Here is a 22,938-nt window from a genome sequence, read left to right on the forward strand (position 1 = left end):
GGGGATTGGAAGGTGCTGTTGAGGAAGCCTTCATGAGTTGCTGCATTTCACTCTGCACACTACTGCCACTGGGCTCCAGTGGTGGAGAGAGGGAATGTTTATGTTTGTGGATTGAGTGCCGACCAAATGCCAGCCTTTTGAATGTTGTTGGAACTGATTTGCGAAGTGATAATATGTACCATACTCTTCAGATCCCACTGGGTCTGAGGTGTGGGTTCTAAGTCTTTTTTTAAAATGAATTTTGAGCACCCAATTCTTTTTTTTTCAATTAAGGGGCAATTAAGCGTGGCCCATTCTTTTTTAATCTTTACCTTTGTTATTGTCACAAGTAGGCTTACATTAACGCTGCAGTGAAGTTACTGTGAAAATCCCCTAGTCGCCTCGCTGTTCGGGTACACTGATGGAGAATTCAGAATGCCCAATTCACCTAACAGGACATCTTTCGGGACTTGTGGGAGGAAACCGGAGCACCCGAAGGAAACCCACGCAGACACGGGGAGAACGTGCAGACTCCGCACGGACAGTGACCCAAGCTGGGAATCGAACCTGGGACCCTGGCGCTGTGAGGCAACAGTGCTAACCACTGTGCTACCGTGCCGCCCACATCCTTTTGGGTTGTGGGAGCGAGACCCACGCAGACACGGGGAGAATGTACAAACTCCACACGGACAGTGACCCGGGGCCAGGATCAAACCCGGGTCCTCGGTGACGTGAGGCAGCAGTGCTAACATGCCACCATGCCACCCATCTTTTGTTTCCAAATCTGCCCGACTTTTATATCAAAGTCTATTACCCTGTCGGTGGGCTCGCTGCCCCGCAGCAAGGGAGCTCCTACTCAACAAGGCTCAGGGGGAGAGTGGTTGCTCTAACCCCGTAGGCCTCATGTGGGTTATAGCAGGAGGTGAGTTACTCACTCTAAATTGCAGAGTTTGCTCCGACTTGCTCTTTTACCAGAATGTTTATATGGTTGGTCCAGTTAGGTTTCGGATCAACAGTAAGTCCAAGAGCATGAGAATGAGGTGGGGGGGAGGGGACGTATTCCATTGCCATCGAATGTCATGGGGAGGTGGTCATTGCCCGGCACTTGTCCAGTAAGATGACAGCCTAGGCTGCTCTCAGTTGACTAAAGTGATGTGGCCATTAACCAAAACGGCCATGTTCGCTGTGTTCTTTTCTAGAACAAAACAGAAGGCTGTCGGATGGCGTGGAGAAACTGTTTCTACCTGTAGGGGCATCCTAAATCAGAGGTTAGAAATATACTTAGAAAACCAATAGAGAGTTTAGGAGAAGACGAAGCGCAGGATCACCCTGTTAGTAGTGTAAAGATTGTGGAACTTGCTACTGCGTTGGGTAATTGAGGGGAGCAACATGAAGGAGAAAAAAGGGGAGAATTATGCTGCCAGGATGAGATGAAGAGGGGTTAACAGGAGAAGGCTGTGGAGGATAAATACTGGGCATAGGGCAGTTGGGTCATGGCCCCTGTTCCTGTGCTGTAGACGTATCGTAATTCAACCTAATGTTCCTGCCGTGTTGGAATAATGGCTTTGCACCTTTGTTGAACATCAAGAGAGTGGGGCGCCATGAGCAATGATCAGGCAATAAGATAATTCTCTCTGCTTTCTTGTCTCTTTCTTCTCTTCTCCCAGGCTGTGCGTTTGTAAAATATTCCTCTCACGCAGAAGCTCAAGCAGCCATTAACAGCCTGCATGGAAGCCAGACTATGCCAGTAAGTCAGACAGGAAGAAAGAAGCTCATGAATAATTTGTGCCGCAATATGTGAAGATGTTATTTACTTACCTTGCATTGTCGCTGATTTTATGAAAGTCTCCGTAACATATTTACCTCTGCTTTACCTCACGAAAATCACGCGATATGTATATATATACATATATGTATAATTAACTGCAAAGTCTCGCCCTCGAACAATGCAGAGCCATCTTTAGTTCTCAATGCAACTTGCTGCTGGGCTGAAGATTATAGTCTTTAACCCCCCCCCCCCCCCCCTCTACATATGAGGCAAGTGACACCCTCTGAATGACGTAAAACCAGAGGGTTCAACGTACAGTCTCCTCTTCTCTTCTCACGGTGCTATTTAGGGGCTGGTTTAGCACAGTGAGCTAAACAGCTAACTTGTAATGCAGAGCAATGCCAGCAGCGCGGGTTCAATTCCCGTACCGGCCTCCCCGAACAGGCGCCGGAATGTGGCGACTAGGGGCTTTTCGCAGTAAATTCATTGAAGCCTACTCGTGACAATAAGTGATTATTATTATTTCTCCTCAGCGAAGGTGAGCACTGACTGACTACAAAGTCTCATCTACGTGGTCACCCTTACATAGAAGCATGGAATCATTGCAGCAAAGACGGAGGCCATTCAGTCCTTTCAATCTGTGCTGGATTCCCCGTGCAAAAGCAAATCAGATAGCAACCCCCACCCCACCCCTTCGTCAGCCTTTTCATTGTACCACTGCAGGTTTTTTTTTACTGCATGTCCAGTTCTCTTCTTGAAAGGCACAATTAGAACATAGAACATAGAACAGTACAGTACAGAACAGGCCCTTCGGCCCTCGATGTTGTGCCGAGCAATGATCACTCTACTCAAACCCACGTATCCACCCTATACCCGTAACCCAACAACCCCCCCCTTAACCTTACTTTTTAGGACACTACGGGCAATTTAGCATGGCCAATCCACCTAACCCGCACATCTTTGGACTGTGGGAGGAAACCGGAGCACCCGGAGGAAACCCACGCAGACACGGGGAGGACGTGCAGACTCAGCACAGACAGTGACCCAGCCGGGAACCGAACCTGGGACCCTGGAGCTGTGAAGCATTGACGCATTGAATCTACCTCCCCCACACTCTGGGGCAGGGCATTCCAGATCCAGGCCAGTCGCTGTGTAAAAAAATGAAATGCTTTTCCTGACGTCGGTGTTGGCTCTTTTGCGACTGGCCTTACATCGGAGAACTCTGTGAGCCCGAGTTACAAGATTCAGCTGCACAAACGTGACCATTCAATGAGGGTCGAACAGTTGGAGCAGAGCTGAGGGAGCCACATAAGAACATCAACACGAGGTGTAGGCAATCCAGCCCCCCCCCCCCTCCCGAGCCCGCTCCGTCATTCAATACGATCATGGCTGATCCCATCTCGGCCTCGTCCCCACCTTCCTGCCCGCTCCCCATAACCCTTCATCCCGCAGCTAATTATATCCATCTCCTCAAATTTGTTTAGTGTTCCGGCACCCACTGTACTCTGGGATAGAGAATTCCACAGATTCACGACCCTTTGAGCGAAGTAATTCCTCCACATTTCCGTTTTAAATCTGCCACCCTTCAGCCTAAAGCTGTGGCTTCTCGTTCTGGAATGTCCAACAGGGGGAAACATCCGCTCTACATCTACCCTGTCAATCCCCTTTAGCACCTTATCCACCTCAACTAGATTTCCTTTCATTCTTCCAAACTCCAACAAAAATGGGCTTAAACAGCTCACTCTCCATTCATAAGACAAGTCCTTCATTCCAAACTCGTGAAACTTCTCCGAAATGCCTCGAATAATAACATTTTATTGTCACAAGTATGAAGTTACTGTGAAAAGCCCATAGTCACCACATTCCAGCACCTGTTCAGGTAAGCCGGTTCCAGGAATTGAACCCACACTGCTGGCCTTGTTCTACATTACAAACCAGCTGTCTAGCCAACTGAGCTAAACTGGCCCAGTTGTGTCCTTAGTCGAGTAAGGGGACTTAAACTGCGGGCAGCGCTCCAGATGTTATTATCAGAGGCTTGAAGCTGTTGGATATCAACCCAAGGCCCCAACTACCTGTGCAGGAGGAGGTCAAAGATACACAGCACTTTTCAGAGTAGAGCTGAGGAGTCCTCCTGTTCTCACCCCAACACCAACAAAAACAGATTGACTGGATACTTTCTAATAACTGTCTGCGTGAGCTTGCTGTGTACTAATTGGTTGCTGTGTTTCCTGTGTAACACTTCAAAAACAATTAATTGGCGGTGATGGGCTTTGGCGGAGCGGATGCAGGTTTCTTTCATGACATGTTTTTATACCCTGATGTAGGCTGTGATCTTTCTGCCAGGGTTTTGGTATGATGATCGGGCTAATATAAATGTTTCACCCCCATCCCCTCGTAATTTTATTTCCAATTTTAGCACCTGAAGTGCCACCTTGACTAGCGCCAGCCAACTCAACTCAAGACCACAAATAATAATAGCTTGCTGTCACAAGTAGGCTTCAATGAAGTTACTGTGGAAAGCCCCTAGAAGCCACATTCCGGCGCCTGTTCGGGGAGGCCGATACAGGAATTGAACCCGCGCTGCTGGCATTGCAAGTCAGCTGTTTAGCCCACTGTGCTAAACCAGCCCCTGACTTTCTGATCTGCATGGGTCCATTCCATTGCCAGGCAGAACTTCATGAACCGCAATTATCACAAGCCTAAATGGGGTGCATTGCAAGCTGCCCATATCTCAACTCTTCAATATCACACCTCAGCATCTTTGACATTCACTTCAGAAGGCAGCCGGAGCCTCGGTTTTAGATTTCACCTGGAAGAAAGTGTACTCAACAGGGCGGCATTCCCCCTCTGCGACGGTGCTGTAGTGCCGGGCCTGAATTCTGTGCCCAGGTCTCTGGGGTGGATCTCTGACCCTCAACCTCCTGACCCGGGTGGAAGAATGCCATCCACCGTGCCATCGATGGCGCCAATGTTCACCACTTCACATGGCGGACACGAAGCACAGAGACAGAATTTGCCAATGCACAACCATCGGCCTACCAGCGCGGTTTCTAGAAAATATTGAAACACTGGGGCGGGGGGTGGATTTTCTCCTCCAGTTTTCTAGGAATGGGGGGGGGGGGGGGGTGAGAGCGATGGAGGAAGGGGTAATTCTATCAGTATTCTCAAAATGACTTTTAAATCAGTGGGATTTCCCCGATCGATTGGCCCCGCTCCCCACCATTGAAGTCGGGATTCCCATTTTCATCGATTTAAATGGAATTACCAGGCCTTTATGCCAGACAGTCCCCCACCGTAAATTGCCCATTGACGGAAGCGTGCGGGCACACCGACGGGAATGCCCAGGAAGTGTCGGTGGTGGTGGGGGGGGGGTGTGCGGACGAATTCCGTGGTGGGTGTGTGTGCAGACTTCTGTGAAGGAAGTGCAGGGGGGGCGTGGGGGTTGGGGGGTGGGTGGGGGGGGGGGGGGGTTGTGGAGTCCCTTAGGGTGGGAGACAGAGTTCCGTGTTGAGGTGAGCTTGGTGAGATATCAAAGGAGCCTGTGGTGTTCCTTTGAAAGAGCTATCCAATTATTATTATTCCCGCTCTCCAGCTCTTATTATATTACACGTTGTGGTACTATGTCGTCATTCTTTGCCTTGTGATCCAGAATGGTCTGACAAGTTGATGATAAAGAAACCACCAATCTTCAGATTGAAGCAAAACTAATTTATTGAATAGCGATTAATTAAATAAAGTTCGCGCACACTACAGAGCTATAACTACTAATAAAATAAGATTGAGTCTGTTAACAGTAATCTATAATCTAGTATTAACTAATGATGACCTTGTGCTACTTCTCTCTAATCTAAACTACTCCTCGTGCAATACTTCTCCCGGCTAACACTCCACTAACCACCCAGCATTCCCTGAGGTCTGATATTTATACTGGGAACTGGTGGTGCCCTCTAGTGTTTGAGTTACATGGAGATGTAACAATTAACCCTTCACTGGCGTACCTATATACATTTTACAACTCTTTCTGCTCTGCAATTTTAAAAATTATTCCACACATAAACCCCCACCCACAAGAGGATTGTGGACATGTTCTGCAGTGGCGGAGGGCAGTTCGCCAATGGCCACCAACGGGATCTTCTGGCTGGAAAACCCCGCCCACAATTACTTCAGGTTGATTCTTGAATCGGCTTCCACCGCCCTTTCAGGCACTGAAGATCCTAAAACCCTCCTGGGCAAAACTGCGCTTCGGGGGATGATACATATGAGTGAATAAATATAACCCACGCCGCAAAATACATTGCTCTGCTCCAATTGACTGATCTGAAAGTTTCAGCATAGCTTCGGCAGAACACGGGACGCATTTGTTGTTGAAATGCTGGTGTCGTTGCACTAAGAGAACATTTGGCCGAAAGTGTCAAGCGCCAAACGGTTTGGAAGATAACAATGTGCTCCCTGCATGAAAATCTCTTGATGGCTTATCTTTAAATTAGTAGGTTCTTCCCGTGGGCTGTAAGAGCCCTCCCTCCAAGTTAGATGGGCTCCTCGCTTTAGGTTCTGCTGTCCATGGGTTTCCTCCGGGTGCTCCGGTTTCCTCCCACAGTCCAAAGATGTGCAGGTTAGGTGGATTGGCCAGGCTAAATTGCCCTTAGTGTCCAACATTTGCCCTTAGTGTTGGGTGGGGTTACTGGGTTATGGGGATAGGGTGGAGGTGTCAACCTTCGGTAGGGTGCTCTTTCCAGGAGTCGGTGCAGACTCGATGGGCTGAATGGCCTCCTTCTGCACTGTAAATTCTATATGCAACTAGATGCAGCGGACTCGATGGATACTTGGGTCTGTTCTGGGTGTTGAGGGGGGTGTTTTGTTTCCCAGCAGTGCTAGTCAGTCTGGTCTCTTTACTGGGGAAATCAACAGTTAAGCAGAGAAAAGGGTATATCATAGACCTACAGTGCAGAAGGAAGCCACTCGGCCCATCGAGTCTGCACCGACCCTCTGAAAGAGCTCCCCACCCAGGCCCAGTCCCCCGCTACAATCCCCCGAACTCCACCTAGCCTTTGGACATTAAAGGGCAATGGAGCATGGCCAATTTACCTAACCTGCACATCTTTGGACTGTGGGAGGAAACCAGGGCACCCGGAGGAAACCCACGCACACACGGGCGAGACCGTGCAGGCCCCACATGGACAGTCTTCGAGTCATACAGCACAGAAAAGGCTCTTCAGCTCATCGGGTCTGTGCCGGTCAAAAACAACCACCTGACCACAGTCAACCAAGGTCAGGATCGAATCTGTGTCCCTGGCACTGTGAGGCACGAGTGCCAATCTCTGTGCCCCCGTGCCAGCCTCTTTTAACCGATGCCACCTTCAATGAGATACGTTGAGACAAAGAAAAAAACTTGCGTTCATATCGCATCTCCCACGACCTCCAAAGTACTTTACAGCCAATGAAGTAGTTTTGAAGCGTGCTCATTGTTTCAATGTGGAACCTAAACCTGTTCCACCTCAAAGCGGAACTTTGCACTTTCCCAAAGGTGAAGTTGAGGGCGGGGTTGTTTATAAAATGCAATATATACCTGCGACCCAGCTACCCACCCTGAAATGTCTCTCATTTTACGGGGGAGGGCTCTAGAGATGCCGGGTGCCCCTATTAAGGCCCTGAAATGGTCAATAAGCGGCCACTCATTCCATCCCCGTCGCCATTTACTGACATCAGGAGAAGCCTACACCAGGCACGTAACCTGGCAACGTTTACTGGGTGTGCTGGAGTCAGGCAAGTGGGGGAAACATCCTTTGGAGATCCCCAATGCCCCTTCTGCCCCCCCCCCAACCTCCCACCTTTAACCCCCCCCCCCAACCCCAGCCTCTCAAACACTCATCTCTCTGCCAACTAGACCTTACTGATATCCATGATCTACCTTCAGTACTTCTTCGCGGATTCCTTGTGGTCCCAGCAGCGACCACGGCTCAAACCTGGATTGTTGTAAATACTCATCTCATTCACTAATGTCCTTTAGGGAAGGAAATCTGCCGTCCTTACCTGGTCAGGCCTACATGTGACTCCAGATCCACAACAGTGTGGTTGACTCTTAACTGTCCTCTGAAATGGTCTAGCCAAGCCACTTAGTTGGAGGGCAGTTGTGGATGGGTAAATCTGGCCCAGCCAGGGATTTCCTCCAACCCATTCACGAATAATAAAAAAGGAATACGGGTTTTGCTGTGAAGATTCAGCAGGCCTACCTCTGGAGCTAACATGGGAGCTGAGGGCAAATGCCTTGCACCAGTTTAAACTGGTGGAATTATCTATCTCCGCTGATGAGCGAATCCAGAACCAAGGGCCATGACCTTAAAATTTGAGTATTGCTGAAAAAGACACATCCTATCAAAGCTTTGCATCTTGCACTCATCAGGACGCCGACCCAAGATAAGCAAACAATCAAAAATAAATAAGCCACTCCTCTACCCATCAGAGTCAACACGCCAACCAATCAGCACTCCCTTCTCATGCGGTATAAATTGGTGTTGGCTTGCTGTTAGCTTGCAACCTGTCCTGATGGGTGCAAGACACAAAACTTTGATTGTGTGTCTCTCTTTTTCAGCAACACTCAGGCCGTGCATGACCAAACTACTATTTGGAGGCCTTACAATTCGAGCCTGGCTATTCGGGGGGTAACATTAGGAAGCAATTCTTCACACAAAGTTTGGTGAAAATCTGGAACTCGCAGCATAAAAAAGCTGCAGAGGCTGAGGGGTCAACCGGAAATGTTAATCGGTGATGGATAAATTAATTCAGAAAATGCTGACCCACAGTGGAGTGCAGCAGCGATCTAATTGAAAGGCAGCGGGGGCTAAATTATGGTCTACTGCTGTTTCTATGGGTTGCTGTGTGACCGATGAAGCTGAAGCCAGCCGAATGGGATGAAAAATGACTCCATTGCTCACAGCAGTTGTGTGACGGCATTAAAATGAGACTTGCAGAGTTTACTGAGTAAGTAAAGTCGACATAGTCCCAGATGACCATAGGTTGCTTTCCCCCTTTGAGGGGGGGGGGAGAGCTGACTGGTGGTGATTTAACCTGAGGATCACCACACCTCAGACGAGGGGCAAGGTTGAGACGGCAGGGTTGACATGAATAACCTTAGCTGGTACGGGAATTGAACCCACGCTTTTGGCCACGCTCTCTATCACAAACCAGCTGTCCAGCCAACTGAGCTAAACTGGACCCCAGAGCCTGATTAAAGAGATACTAATAATAATCTTTATTAGTGGCACAAGTAGGCTTACATTAACACTGCAATGAAGTTACTGTGAAAATCCCCTGGTCGCCGCACTCCGGAGCCTGTCCGGGTACACGGAGGGAGAATTCAGAATGTCCAATTCACCCAACAAGCACGTCTTCGGGACGTGTGGGAGGAAACCGGAGCACCCGGAGGAAACCCACGCAGGCACAGGGAGAACGTGCAGACTCCGCACAGACAGTGACCCAAGCCCAGAATTGAACCCAGGTCCCTGTTTCTGTGAAGCAACAGTGCTAACCACTGTGCTACCGTGCCGCCCCCCCTACTGACATCATGGGCAAAACATTGCAAAACCTATTGGGCTGGAATCCTTCGGCCATTCGCTGGTGGGGTGTCTCTCGGGTTTCCAGGCGGCATGGGAAGGTGCCAATGGGAAAACTCATTGACAAGTGGCGAGAGTAGAGAATCCCTCTTTCAGCGAACGGCACACCACATTCTCCTCCTCGCTAACGGCAGTAGTGGGTCTGACTCGCAACGGAGAATCCCGGCCTTGATCTGAATGAATAAAAACTCAGAAAACCTTCGCAGTAGTAATTTACCCTTGTCAATCCATCTCCTGCCCATAAACAAGTGAGATCCACAGGCGTGGCTCACTGAGCAGCACTCTTCCCTTGATCTCAGTCAGAGAGCGGGATTCAAGTCCGGCTCCAGGGTCTCCAATCTGGAATTGAGGGGGTGCCGTGCTGCTGGAGGCTCCTTGACGCGGGTGAGATGTGAAACCCAGGCCCCGTTTTCCCTCGCAGTTGGAAGATCTCATGATGTCTATTTCCAAAACGATTAAGGGAGTTCTCCACTGGGGTCCTGGCTGACAGATATCCCGCATCCAACAGCCGATTACCTGCTCATTGTCGAATTGCTCCTTGTGGGAACTTGCTGTGGGCAAATTGGTTGCCACGTTTCCGACATGGCAACATTTCAGAAAACACTCTATTGGCTGCAAAGTACTTTGGGACATCCCAAGAGCGTGAAAGGCAGGATATCAATGCAAGTCTATTTCTGCCATCTATTTTGGGGCTATGTCCTCCGGTACCCCATCCGCCTGTTTCTCGGCACCCCGCCTATTGGGCTGACGCGGGATTCACTCCTGCCGCTTGTCAATGGGATTTATCATTGAAGCCACCCCACCACTGGGAAACCCCTGGGCGGGCGGGTGCTGCCGGCAGGGATGGAGAATCCCAACGACCGGACAATTCCGGACTTGATGTATGCAGAAAAATCGTAAGTATAAATATTAAAAAGCCAAAAATTAAAAGAGAGAAAATTGTGAAGTAAATGACTGTTGAACATGGCAGCTGAGTTTACCTGTGTGGAAACCAGAGGAGTGGTGTGTGAACCCACTATCCTACCCCGGAGATCAACCGCGCTATCAGTCCCAAAGCACCTTCAACAATGCATCACTTCCTCATTTCCCCACTGGAGTGTTTGGGCTAGATTTTCTAGCCTGTTTGACGCAGGTTTTGTATGCTCCGCCCCCTCCGAAATGGCGTCATCGAGGAGCACGGAGAATCTGGCCCATTGTTTGTGATGACAAGATGCATGGCCGAGAGGCCAATATCATTGATGATGTTGTGTGAGTGTGCGTCATAACCTTTGTCTAGTGTGTCTCTTTACACCAATCTCCTTTCTGATTTTAATGGTTTCTCCCTATTGCCCACTGCCATTTCATTCCAGACACCTGGGATTCAATCAGTGCGCGTTTCATGAAATACCTGATTGACGTCAAAAAATAAAAAAAGACGGGCAACATGCTTAAAAAATCTGGCTGCAGAAATGGACAGGTGGTGAAGCGTTGTTGGAGAGGGTCACATTTCACTGTAATTAAGCAGTTGATCTTCAGTACTTAAGCCTCAATGTTCATTCTAACGGTGTGATATTCTGCAATTGATCCTCAAGTGATCCCACGTCAGTGCCAGTATATTGCTTTTGGTCAAACTAGAAAAGAAAATTAGAATTTGAAGTATAAATTCACAGCATTGCGAACGATGTGATGTGGACACGGCTCCAAATGGCTAGCCAAGGGTTTTCCTACGATTCTGACCATCTCTCTCTCTCTCCTCTCTCCGCTCTTCCAGGGCGCATCGTCCAGTCTGGTGGTGAAATTTGCCGACACGGATAAGGAACGCACTCTGCGGCGCATGCACCAGATGGCGGGGCAGCTTGGCATCTTTAATCCGATGGCAATCCAGTTTGGCGCATATGGAGCATACACTCAAGCGGTGGGTAACCCATCACCCTGCCAGCTGTAATACGCAAACGCCACAGTTCACTAAATAGGGCGCCGCTGAGGTGATGGGTTTATTTTGCTCCTTAAGCCAGAGACTTCACAGCCCTGAATCAATTAATCTCTCAGAACAGGAGGATGTTCAGCCCATCACTTCCATGCTACCCCTCTGAAAGGTTTATCCATTTCGTGTAAATTTCTTTATGGTTCAGTTTTAGCTCTCCATAGAATTGTGCTCCTTTCTCGTGCTCATTCTCTCAACAACCCTCTGTATTTGAGGAATCCTTCTAACCCCTCCCTTTGATCTCCGAGTGCTAAACTTTCAGTGGACGCCCTTCGGTTTGCCAGCTCTCAGACCAATGGGATCGTTGATGCCTTGGCAAAACTCTTCGTAATTCTGAACCTTTCCATCGAAAACCTCAGGCCTTCTGTTTTACTTGTGAAAATAGCCCCAGTTTTCTCCAGAGGGTTTCAGTAAAAGGATTGATGAATTGTTGGGTGTGTTTCGAGCATCCGACCTCTGGGGTCGGATTTTCCATTACAGTGAGGTTTCCCGTTCCGCCATCCAAAACATCAACGGCAAAGACATTACTGCCCGTGCAGCCTGCCCTGCAGATGTTTAGCACTCTAATTAATGGGTGTTGATTGGCTGGAGGCGGGATGTCCGCTGCCTCAAAGAGCTGTTTGTCCGGTGCATCTCCAGTCCCTGCAGCCCCAGAGTCCCCAGAGTCGAAGTCCCGGGCGACCAGGACTATTGGTAAGTTCTGGGGGTTGTTGGCGAGTCCGGGTCAAGGGAGGCAGCACCTGCGAGGGTTAGATCATTTCGGGGGAGATGGGGGGTGCGCCAGACGTTGAATGGAGGCTGTTGGTAGAGGCTTGCCATCTCCCCTCCCCTACTCCTCCCACCCTCACTAGCTTCTAACCACCAGCAGAGTCAGTTTTCACCCCCCACCCCCACACCACCATCACTGAACGTCTCCTGTGACATTATCATAAATGTAAGGACTGCAAGGGTTAATGAAATGTACAACTCAACCACTAGAGGGAGCTAGCTGTACAAGTATATACGACATTGATGCTAAGCCTTATGGGGGAGAGGTTGAGGAGAAGGCTGGAGAGCAGAATAAAGGAAAGATAGTGTGAGTGAGAGCAGATCATAGTTAATGTTACAGTGTAGAGATTAGTAGTAGATGAGTGTAGATGAAAATGAAAAGAAAATCGCTTATTGTCACAAGTAGGCATCAAATGAAGTTACTGTGAAAAGCCCCTAGTCGCCACATTCCGGCGCATGTTCGGGGAGGCTGGTACGGGAATTGAACCATGCTGCTAGTCTGTCTTGGTCTGCTTTAAAATCCAGCTATTTAGCCCAGTGTGCTAAACCAGCCCCTAAATTTCACCATCTGCCGTGGGGGATTCGAACCTAGTTGAAAGAGCATTACTCTGGGTCTCTGGTTTGCTAGTCCAGTGACAATACCACTACGCCACTGCCTCCTATGATTGTATGTTTATTATCAACTTTATTATCGAGGAGTAAGTATTGAATCCAAATTAGTAGTGTCAATAAATGTATAGCTTTGTTCAATTTAAAGCTATTTTGTGGTCTTTGTGAACACTACGCCAACCAAAAATTAACAACACAAAGACCACAGAAATACACTGTGACAAAGACATCAAATACATGAATAGGATGGGAATAGAGGGATACCAACCCAGGAAGTGTAAAAAATTTTAGTTTAGACGGGCAGCATGGTGGGCACAGGCTTGGAGGGCCGAAGGGCCTGTTCCTGTGCTGTACTGTTCTTTGTTTGTTCTCAACACCGCACCTCCCACCAGCCCGACAATTGAAGCTGAGTGAGAAACAGTTTAAATGGTCATCGCAACGTTGTGCGGATTGCGTGCGAATGAGGTGATGGCCTCATTAACCGAAGAATGGCAGCACAGTAGCATAGTGGTTAGCACAATTGCTTCACAGCTCCAGGTTCCCAGGTTCGATTCCCGGCTTGGGTCACTGCCTGTGTGGGGTCTGCATGTTCTCCCCGTGTGTGCGTGGGTTTCCTCCGGGTGCTCCGAGTTTCCTCCCATAGTCCAAAGATGTGCACGTTAGGTGAATTGGCCATGATAAATTGCCTTAACGTCCAGGTTTATGGGGTTACTGGGTTACGGAAATAGGGTGGGAGCATGCGCTTAAGTAGGGTGCTCTTTCCAAGGGTCGGTGCAGACTCAATGGGCCGAATGGCCTCCTTCTGCACTGTAAATTCTATGATCTATGATTTCTATGTTATGTTGAATGCCTTGTTTCCCTTTTCTTTCAGTTGATGCAGCAGCAGGCAGCTCTAATGGCAGCAGCGCAGGGGACGTACTTGAATCCAATGGCTGCAATAGCAGCAGCTCAAATGCAGCAGATGGCAGCCTTCAACGTGAACGGGCTGGTAGCAACGCCAATGACGCCATCATCAGGTACGTCACCGACCCACGCCAGATGCCCGCTGTCTCCCCCCCACCCTAGTTCCTCAGGGGCGGTGGTGGCTCTGATCACGCGACACGTGTTTGTCACCCTGGGTTCTTCTATCGACCCCACCTGTGCCCGTTAACACCTTGAAAACCATGATCAGGTCACCCCAGAGTCTTATAAATATCCAGGAATAGAACCTTTGTGTAATCTTGCCTCGTAATTTAATCCTTGGGGTCGAGGTATGATTTTGGTAAATGTTCGTTGCATTCTCTTCAACGCGAATACAGCCTTCCTCAGGTGTGGGGGAGGCAACGGCGTAGTGATAGTGTCAGTGGGCTAGAAATCCAGAGACGTGGGCTCTGGTCACCTGGGTTCGAATCCCACAACAGCAGACGTTGAAATGTGAATTTGATTTTTTAAAAAACAGAAAGAAAAGTCTAATTATGGCCATTGTCACATCACTGCCTGAGTCCGGGTACCGTGAACTGCTGGCACTGTGTTAACTGGCTCCCAATACAGGGCTGGCAAGAAGCCAGGCGGAAGGTGAGTCTTGTTCCTCTGTGGCACCCAAAGGTCCACGGCTGGAACCTCCAAGAAACATGGGGGGAATCGGAGAAAGCCGCCCTGAATGAGAGGAGGGGGGAGGATAAACAGTGCACGGCAAAGGGAAAACAAACAAAAATATATGCATATATTCCAAGATAATGACTTGCTACTTCGTTGACTTAAGCTAGAGCTCTGTAAGCATCAGTCTCCACAATCCCACTACTACCGAGAGACAAGGACCTGGCTTAATAAGATTAAGCCCGGTCCATTGGGCTAGACTATTTAAACATTGGAAAACATAAATTGTAAGAGATTACAATCCAGAATGTTCGAACACAAAGCCACAAATAACATAAAACATGACTGTAAATTCAAAGAAACAATGAAACTGATAATAATACTCCCCCCCCCCCCCCCCCCCCAACCCCCCTGTCATCAATTTAAACCCATTATGCAAGTGTCAATTTCAGGTTTCACTTTCACGCAGGCATATTAACTGCCCTCTATAGTCACGTCACTTTTCCCCTCTTTGGGTCCTAGCAGAGGAATGCTGGAGCCATAGGTCGCCAACAACAACACTCAGTGGTACACAGACCTTAGTACCTCTTTTATCTTTAACTGAAAGAATTTAAAGAAAACAAAAAGGTAAGCAAACAAGATGGATTGAATGGCACAGGTCAACTTTTATGATGCCATTGCCCTGCCCCATAATGTTACGCTGGAACATAGGAATTAGGAACAGAAGTAGTCAATTCAGCCCTTTGAGCCTGCTCTGCCATTCAATCAGATCATGGCTGGTCTCAAATCCACCTCCCTACCTGTTTCCCTATCCTGTTGACCCGTTTTTTAAATCAGAAATATATTTATCTCCTTCTTGAAGCCATTTAATGACTCAGACTCCATCGCACTGTGGGGCAGCGAGTTCCACAAACTCACAACCCTCTGTGCAATTCCTCCTTGATGTGCCATCAATTATCACAAGATGAGTAGTGAACAAAACTATGGCTTTAAGAAGCTAAAAAGGAAGCCTCCTGGCCACTGATCCCGAACTGGGGCAGGGCCGGAGGTCAGCCACCTTTATACCGAGCCTGAGGGGAGGAGCCACAGGCGGAGCCATCAGGCAGTGGTTTACCACAATACATGTAGTTCAGTAACAGTTTACCACAATACATATAATACATTAACAGTGGTTTACCACACTCCTCATCTCAGTTCTAAATCTACCAGCTCTCAACCTTTATCTGTGACCTCTAGTTCTAGATTGCTCCACAAAGGGAACCTTTGGTCTACCTTTACTTTATCAATCCCTTTTAGTATTTTATGTACCTCAATCCCCTCTCATCCTTCTAAACATTTGTGTAACTAGAACATTTGTGTAACTCAAGGGAGGCAGTGGCATAGTGGTACTATCGATGGACTAGTGATCCAGTGACCCACAGTCATTCTCTGGGGACCTGGGTTCAAATCCCACCATGGCAAATGGTGAAATTTGAACTCAGTGGAATTAAAAGTCTGATGATGACCATGAAACCGTTGTCGATTGTTGTAAAAACTCATCTGGTTCACTAATGTCCTTTAGGGAAGGAAATCTGCCATCCTTACCTGGTCTGTCTGGCCTACACGTGACTCCAGACCCCACAGCAATGTGGTTGACTCTTAACTGCCCTCTCAAATGGTTTAGCCAAGCCACTCGGTTCTAGGGTAATTAGGGATGGGCAACGTTTGCCACCCCAGCCAGTGATACCCGTTGAATGAATGGAAAAAAAAAATTGCTGATTGATGTGGTGTGAGCAATCTTTGTAAAACCCTCCGTGCCTTTCATAGATTATCATAGAATGTACAGTGCAGAAGGAGGCCATTCAGCTCATCGAGTCTGCACCGGCTCCTGGAAAGAGCACCCTACCCAAGGTCAACACCTCCACCCTATCCCCGTAACCCCACCCAACACTAAGGGCAATTTTGGACACTAAGGGCAATTTATCATGGCCAATCCACCTAACCTGCACATCTTTGGACTGTGGGAGGAAACCGGAGCACCCGGAAGAAACCCACGGACACACGGGGAGGATGTGCAGACTCCACAAAGACAGTGCCCCAAGCCGGAATCGAACCTGGAGCTGTGAAGCAATTGTGCTATCCACAATGCTACTGTGCTGTCCATAAATTTAGTGTACCCAATTCATTTTTTCCATTTAAGGGCAATTTAGTGTGACCAATCCACTTACCCTGGACGTCTTTGGGTTGTGGGGGTGAAACTCACGTAAACACGGGGAGAATGTGCAAACTCCGCTCAGACAGTGACCCAGAGCCGGGATCGAACCTGGGACCTCGGCGCTGTGAGGCAGCAGTGCTAACCACTTGCGCCACCGGGCTGCCCTCAATGTCTACAATGTCAGTGTCAAATCGACACAGGCAAGAATTTAACATGAGCAAATTAACCATTACAGCTGAAAGGGCGCCCGTAGCAATTGTACTCGCATCGCAAATGCATTTCCAAAGGTCTTATTATTTTCCACAGCAACTGCCGAACTATTTACTTACATGTGACAATTAAAGTAATACATGTCTGACCTTATGCATTGTTTTAATATTGTTATATTAGTTTGAAAACATTGCTCCAGATATCTCCTTTGCTTGGCCTAGCTCCAGTTTAATGGTATGATAGTGATTCTGTTAATTGGGCAGGCGGTGGTCTTAACACATCGGGGAAGCAGTACAATTACGTCAATTTCCAACTTGTGTCCCTATCCATCAATGGAGCCTGCAGCCTTGCAAGGAGATAACTGGTGGCCACTATAAATAAAGAGCCCTGCTTTGTTTCTGGCCTTTGCTTACGGGGGTGTATTTTCTTCACAGATTGTTGTTCGTTTTCTTCTATAGGCACCAGTACACCCCCTGGCATCAATGCAGCAGCTGTACCCAGCATAGCTACGCCCATTGGAGTCAATGGGTTTAGTGCCATGCCACCACAGACCAATGGGCAACCAGCATCAGACACCATCTATGCCAATGGCATCCATCCGTACCCAGGTGCGTGCCAGACATCCCAATCGCACATTTATGGGCACTTGCTTCTTTTGGGTGGGAGGAGTGGAGGGGGCGCTAAACTACAATCGTAAAGCCAAAGGCCTTGCGCCTCAGGTTGAAAGGGAAGGTGATTTGTTGTCGGGAAGTACAATAAGACCTTCTCGAGTATTTTGTGGAGACAGACCGAAGAGCAAGTCGTGAGAACGCGAGCAAAAGAGAGGACTGCCGCTGGGTTAGCGGTCGGTGAAGTATGTGTGGATAAACGAGGGCGGATATTTCCAATCCTACAGCTGGATATTCTACGCTGCTGCGGTGCACTGAAAACAAGAGAACCAGGTGATAAAGGACACATGCCCGTGCGGGTGGTCACCAGTTTTCCCATCCATTCAAATGAACGATTGGCACCTTTCTGGGCATACGTACCCAACTGACTCTACAAATCCAAAATGCCCAGAATGGCCAGCCGCACAACCAAGAAATCCAAAATGTCTTGGATCGTAAGTGATACATCAAGGAACATCCAGCGTGAGGGTGTTTCGCACAATATTCCCATCAGCTGTGCAGCAGCTGTCTTATTCCTGCGTCAGCCGTTTTGCCGGCTCATAGTTTCCTGCTCTGCGTGGAGTTTGCAGTTTAAGGCCCAGGCACAGGGGACAGAGCTGTGCTTAGTGCTTTCATTTATTCTTTTTCTCCCAAAAAAGCAGGATGGAGAAGACGGTAATAGTGGGTGGGGAGGAACCAGTCTTGACACCAATGTGCAGCAGTATTTTAAGTGGCGAACACATTTGCCGACTCACCACAAATACGCCGTGGAGGAAGTCACGGCTACGTGTGACAAAGTCATTTTGCGAGGTTCCGCTCTCTGCAGAGAACCCCCACCGGCGAAGGGGGTGGTGTCATGCTCTGTAGACTGGCCAAAGTGAATGACGAACGACAGAACATCTCGTTTAAATAATTTATTATGAGACAACTGCGTGGCAAAGATAACTAGGATAAATAAAATAATAAACTACTAACACTGATTAACTATTGTAGAGCTGCTGCAAAATATGTCTATCCTCCAGCACGACCTACTCCCAACTCCCAGACTACAGGGTCACGTGGTGGATTTACGCTGCCACTTAGAGGTCGGAGGTCATTGCTTTGTGCATATCATCATGGGCAGGGGGTGGGGGCAGAGGTGAGACTAAAAATTAGAGCCCCCCCCGCCACTCCCGAGTTCCAGTGCTTGCCATTATGGAGACTGTGCGTCATGCAATATCACATCTTGACCAGAGAAATTATTCCCCTTCCCCGTTCACACAATCGCGTGTCAGGTTTAATTTCTTTTAGATGAAGCACCATGTCATACGCTCCACGATTTGCATCCTAAATGATAATATTTCAAGTGTCCCTTTGGGTGTCCTTGGCTGCCACTTAAAATCAATTGGAGTGCGAGTTGCCTCACACAGCTGAACTCGCCTCAGGCAAGCTGCAGTTTTTCTTCAAACAGTGGGTGTACATACCCGAATGTGTTTGCGTTGGTTTTACTAAGATGCGTAATTTTTAATTAAGGCAGAGCAATTTTCATTCATTATTCAAGTTTGTACTCGTTTCCCCTTTCTGTGAAGTTACCGAGCTACGCTTGGCTCAGTTTAATAAGATGTGTTCATTTTCATAAACCCACTAATACAACTTAGAACTCTTCTATAATTACAATCATTGAGCGCAAAATTGCAGCGATAGAATGCAATTGTATCTCATTAAAAATAGAAACTATCAGTCAAATGGATTTTTAAATGGTATAATTAGACAGAATTTATTTGCTCACAAGTAATTGAGGTTAGATGTCAGCACAGCCTGAACCTATTTTGTATCAAGCAGCTGCTTTGACACAGAGAAGTTTTGGTCAGTCACGATTAATGGTCTATGATCTGGTCTAGTTGCTTGTCTGCTTTGATTTGCACCCATGTATTATTTTTAGAAGTCGATGGCTATGTAGATATATGAGCTGTCGAAATAGAAGATGAATAAATGGATTAAACAAACAGCTGGATGAATGCCTAGATGGTTGGTCAGGTAGATGGAGAGCTGAATGGGTGGATTGAGAGGCACAGGGATGGGCGGATAGCTACACGGAGGAAGAAACACATACCTAGGCCAGAGACGTAAATAGGAAATGGATAGGATAACGATATTAAGAAACGACTGGTTAAATAGAAGGCCTGGATCAGTGGTCAGATGGAAAAGAGGGAGGCTGCATGGGCTAGACAGATGTGTAGATCAGATAGATAGATCAGATAGATAGATGCACTAAATAGAGAAAATAAATATATGGGAAGCCTTGATTGAAAGCTGCTGTGCAGAATTATCTAGATAGATCAATGGATGGATGATTAGATGAATTGTCAGCCTGGATGGATTGTCAAGATAGATAAATATATTACTTTGATAATTGGATGCATGGCAAGACAGGACCGAGATAGATTTATAGATGTGTGGATGGATTGTTTGATTAAAAATAGACTACCAACTTGAAATAAATTTCTGTCTTCTAAGAAGAACTCACTTCAAACATGTAAAGAAAATGATTGAGCTGCTCAACTCCTATTTCATAAAGGTTGTAAAACTAAACATGGCCAGTTATTGACAGGAAGAACAATGACTGCTATCAAGCGGTACTGGGGAGAAACACCAAAATGGATTTCAATTAGAAATGCATTTATTTGACGGCAAAGAAATTGACCAGATTCAGTGAATTGATATGCCCGGCACCTTATAGGAACCGACGTTCTGGTGTTGTTTGAAGTATTTGTTCACCAACTTTATTAGAAGTCAGAAGTCAAACCCCAATCTCTCTTTTCAGCCGCTTCTGCTGCCGGCAGTGAGGAAGATGCGGGCAACCGAAGAGAAAAATGCTGCATTTCTGCTGCACGTTTAACGCAATTAACCTGTTGTACTTTTTTCCTGGCTCCCGTGGCCTACATGTTCTCGGCATCCATGTTTATGTTTTCGCAGCATGGGGTGTACCTTTGCCAGGTGATAACACTGAGACAAGAGACCCAGGAGTATGCATGGTGAAATTCGCTATCTGACCGCCCTGTCTTTCAAAAGGCAATTTGAGATAAAGATGTCAAAAGTAGAGATTTGCAGGACTGTGGGGAGAGAGCAAAGGGAATGAGAGCTATTTCTAATGCAGGTACAATGGGCCGAATGGCCTTCTTACGTGCTAAATGGTTTGACGGCATCCAAATCTACCTTGAGACTTCCTAACATCTATTTATGTCCATATAATCTATAGAATCCTGACAGTGCAGAAGGAGGCCATTCGGCCCATTGGGTCAGCGCCAACCCTCCCGAAAGAGCACCTTACATAGGCCCACTCCCCCCGCCCTATTCCTGTAACCCTCAAACCTGCATATCCCTGGTCACTAAGGGGCAATTTGATTCTGGACAACCCACCTAACCTGCACATCTTTGGACATTAATCTTTGGAATTAACCTGTCCATCTATGCATATATATATACATGTAACAGGGGAACAGATTAATTATACTTTAGGTACTTGATTTCAAGCCTCAACTCTAACCTCTAATAAGGATGTCATTTCTGAATTCACAATGCATTAGCAGAACATCTGAGTGACCACTTGAGTCAGAGTTAAGGTTAATAAATATTTTTTACTGTGAGTACGTAGGGGATTGAGGTTTCAGGTTTTATGAGTGACTTTCAACTCAAATCTTATTTCAAACTGACGATTGACATGGAATTTTATGTCCACTTGTTTTCAAAAGCCTTTAAATCCAACTCTGCAGATCATTACGATTGGAATATTAAGCTGTGCACTCTGTATTATTAAGCTATCATTCCATGACTTTTATTCTGTTGGCACATAGTGACTGAATTTTATTGACTCGGTTTATATATGTTTTTGATTCTGAGATTACAATGTCACAAGTCATTCCTTGTCAGGTCTCACCTTGAAGAATTGCAATGCGTTCAATGATTGCCAATGGCCTGACTTTCCATTCGATCCAATGTGTCCCACTCTACAAAATTTCAGGATGTTCCTATTGGCTCCTATTCTGGAGAATTCCAGTTCACGTTTCATCCCTTGGGAAATGATGTGTCAAACCACTGCCCATGCGTGGAATTCCTAACTGTGGCAAACAGTGTATTTTCATCCAAAATATATTGGGTTCGATTCTCCAGTCTCCCAACCACGTGTTTGTTGACGGCGCACCGTTCGCTGGCCACGGGATTCTCTACTCCCGTCACTTGGCGGAGATTTTTTTTTTCAAAGAAGTTTTTAAAAAAAGAATTTAGAGTACTCAATTCTTTTTTTTTTCCCAATTAAGGGTCAATTTAGCGTGGCTAATCCACCTACCCTGCACATCTTTGGGGTGTGGGGATGACACCAGCGCAAACACGGGGAGAATGTGAAAACTCCACGCAGACAGTGACCCGGGGCCAGGATCGAACCCAGGTCCACGGCGCCATGAGGCAGCAGTGCTAACCACTGCGCCACCGTGCTGACCAAATTCCGGCCAAGTTATTGAATGAAATTTGGATCAGTGCAGTTGCTGCATTCTCCGGCCGTTGAGATTCCCTTTTCCTGTCTGCCGGTTTGCTTCAATGGGAAATCCCATTGACAAATGGAGGGAAGTTAGAATCCCTCCACCAGCGAATAGCGCGCTGGTGAGAAGCACGCGGCTGGAGGTCCGGAGAATCCAGCCCATCATTGCTCGATACGCAATTCAGAAGTCGTGAAAAGTTGCGTTTAACATGTCCTGGCTGTCCCCTAAGTAAAGACACAATGAGTTCAAGAGAAGGAGCTGGGTTATCCCGTTCCCCCAGCGTCGTGACGTTCAGTGGCGGCAGGATACAGTACTCCGGCCCCTTGTCAATGGAAATTCCCGCTGAAGCCACCCCAATCCACCGGGAAACCCATGGGCAGGGGTGCGCTGCCGGCGGGAACAGGAAATCCCAACGGCTGGAGAATTCTGGCCAGGTGAGTCAGTGAAAGCTTGGACCAATGCAGTTGCTGCTCATCATTAAGCCAGATAGGACACGGGGCATGTTAAGGTGCCTTGGGGGACTGCCATTGCCCGAGGCCACATTTCTCACATGGTGCGCTACCAAAAGGATGGATCACCGTGATTAGATGCTGCAATCATGAAACCTCTGTGAAGAACCAAAGAAAGCAGGGCCACATGGAAAAGAAAGACCTGAAAAATATCTCTCTGCATTCCTAATTGAAACCAGACCGATGATCATGTACATGTACTAAGTGTGCTTCTCGATTAGGTGCTTGTACTTTGTTTTCTTGTGGTTATTGGATGCTAAACAATCTGTGTCTTCAGTATGGCCTCAATCCTGCTCTCTCGCTCACTCTCTTTTACTCTATACCTTTGCTCCATTCTGCTTTGGGAGGCGGAGGGATGGGGCAGGTGGTATTTTTGTGCTTCCCTGTTGTGATTTACATTGACAAATCTGCCTTATTTATTCTCTGCTATTACCTCCTCTTTCTCTCTCCAGCACAAAGCCCAACAGTGGCCGACCCCTTACAGCAAGCTTACGCTGGCATGCAGCACTATACAGGTCATTAATATTGCATTCCTAATTTTGGCCCTTTTTGTTTTTAACTGGCCTGTTTCGTCTCGGTTCTGTTCCTCGTT

At 47.5% G+C, this 22,938-nt stretch overlaps 1 protein-coding gene across 9 annotated transcripts in view; it reads left to right on the forward strand.

Moving 5' to 3' along the window:
• celf6 (CUGBP Elav-like family member 6) overlaps positions 1 to 22,938 on the forward strand; it is a 781,535-nt gene that overhangs the window by 694,320 nt on the left and 64,277 nt on the right. For 6 of the 9 annotated variants that reach the window (XM_038784119.1, XM_038784111.1, XM_038784113.1 and 3 more), the window contains 5 exons: positions 1,647 to 1,726; positions 11,108 to 11,251; positions 13,569 to 13,713; positions 17,111 to 17,284; positions 22,799 to 22,861. In XM_038784119.1, coding sequence (XP_038640047.1) covers positions 1,647 to 1,726; positions 11,108 to 11,251; positions 13,569 to 13,713; positions 17,111 to 17,284; positions 22,799 to 22,861 — 606 coding nt within the window. The remainder of the gene's footprint in view (positions 1 to 1,646; positions 1,727 to 11,107; positions 11,252 to 13,568; positions 13,714 to 17,110; positions 17,285 to 22,798; positions 22,862 to 22,938) is intronic. The other 3 variants (XM_038784115.1, XM_038784118.1, XM_038784120.1) reach the window with 1 other exon arrangement.

This window comes from Scyliorhinus canicula, chromosome 24 (genome assembly GCF_902713615.1).
Source record: "Scyliorhinus canicula chromosome 24, sScyCan1.1, whole genome shotgun sequence".
Classification (NCBI taxonomy): Eukaryota; Metazoa; Chordata; class Chondrichthyes; order Carcharhiniformes; family Scyliorhinidae; genus Scyliorhinus; species Scyliorhinus canicula.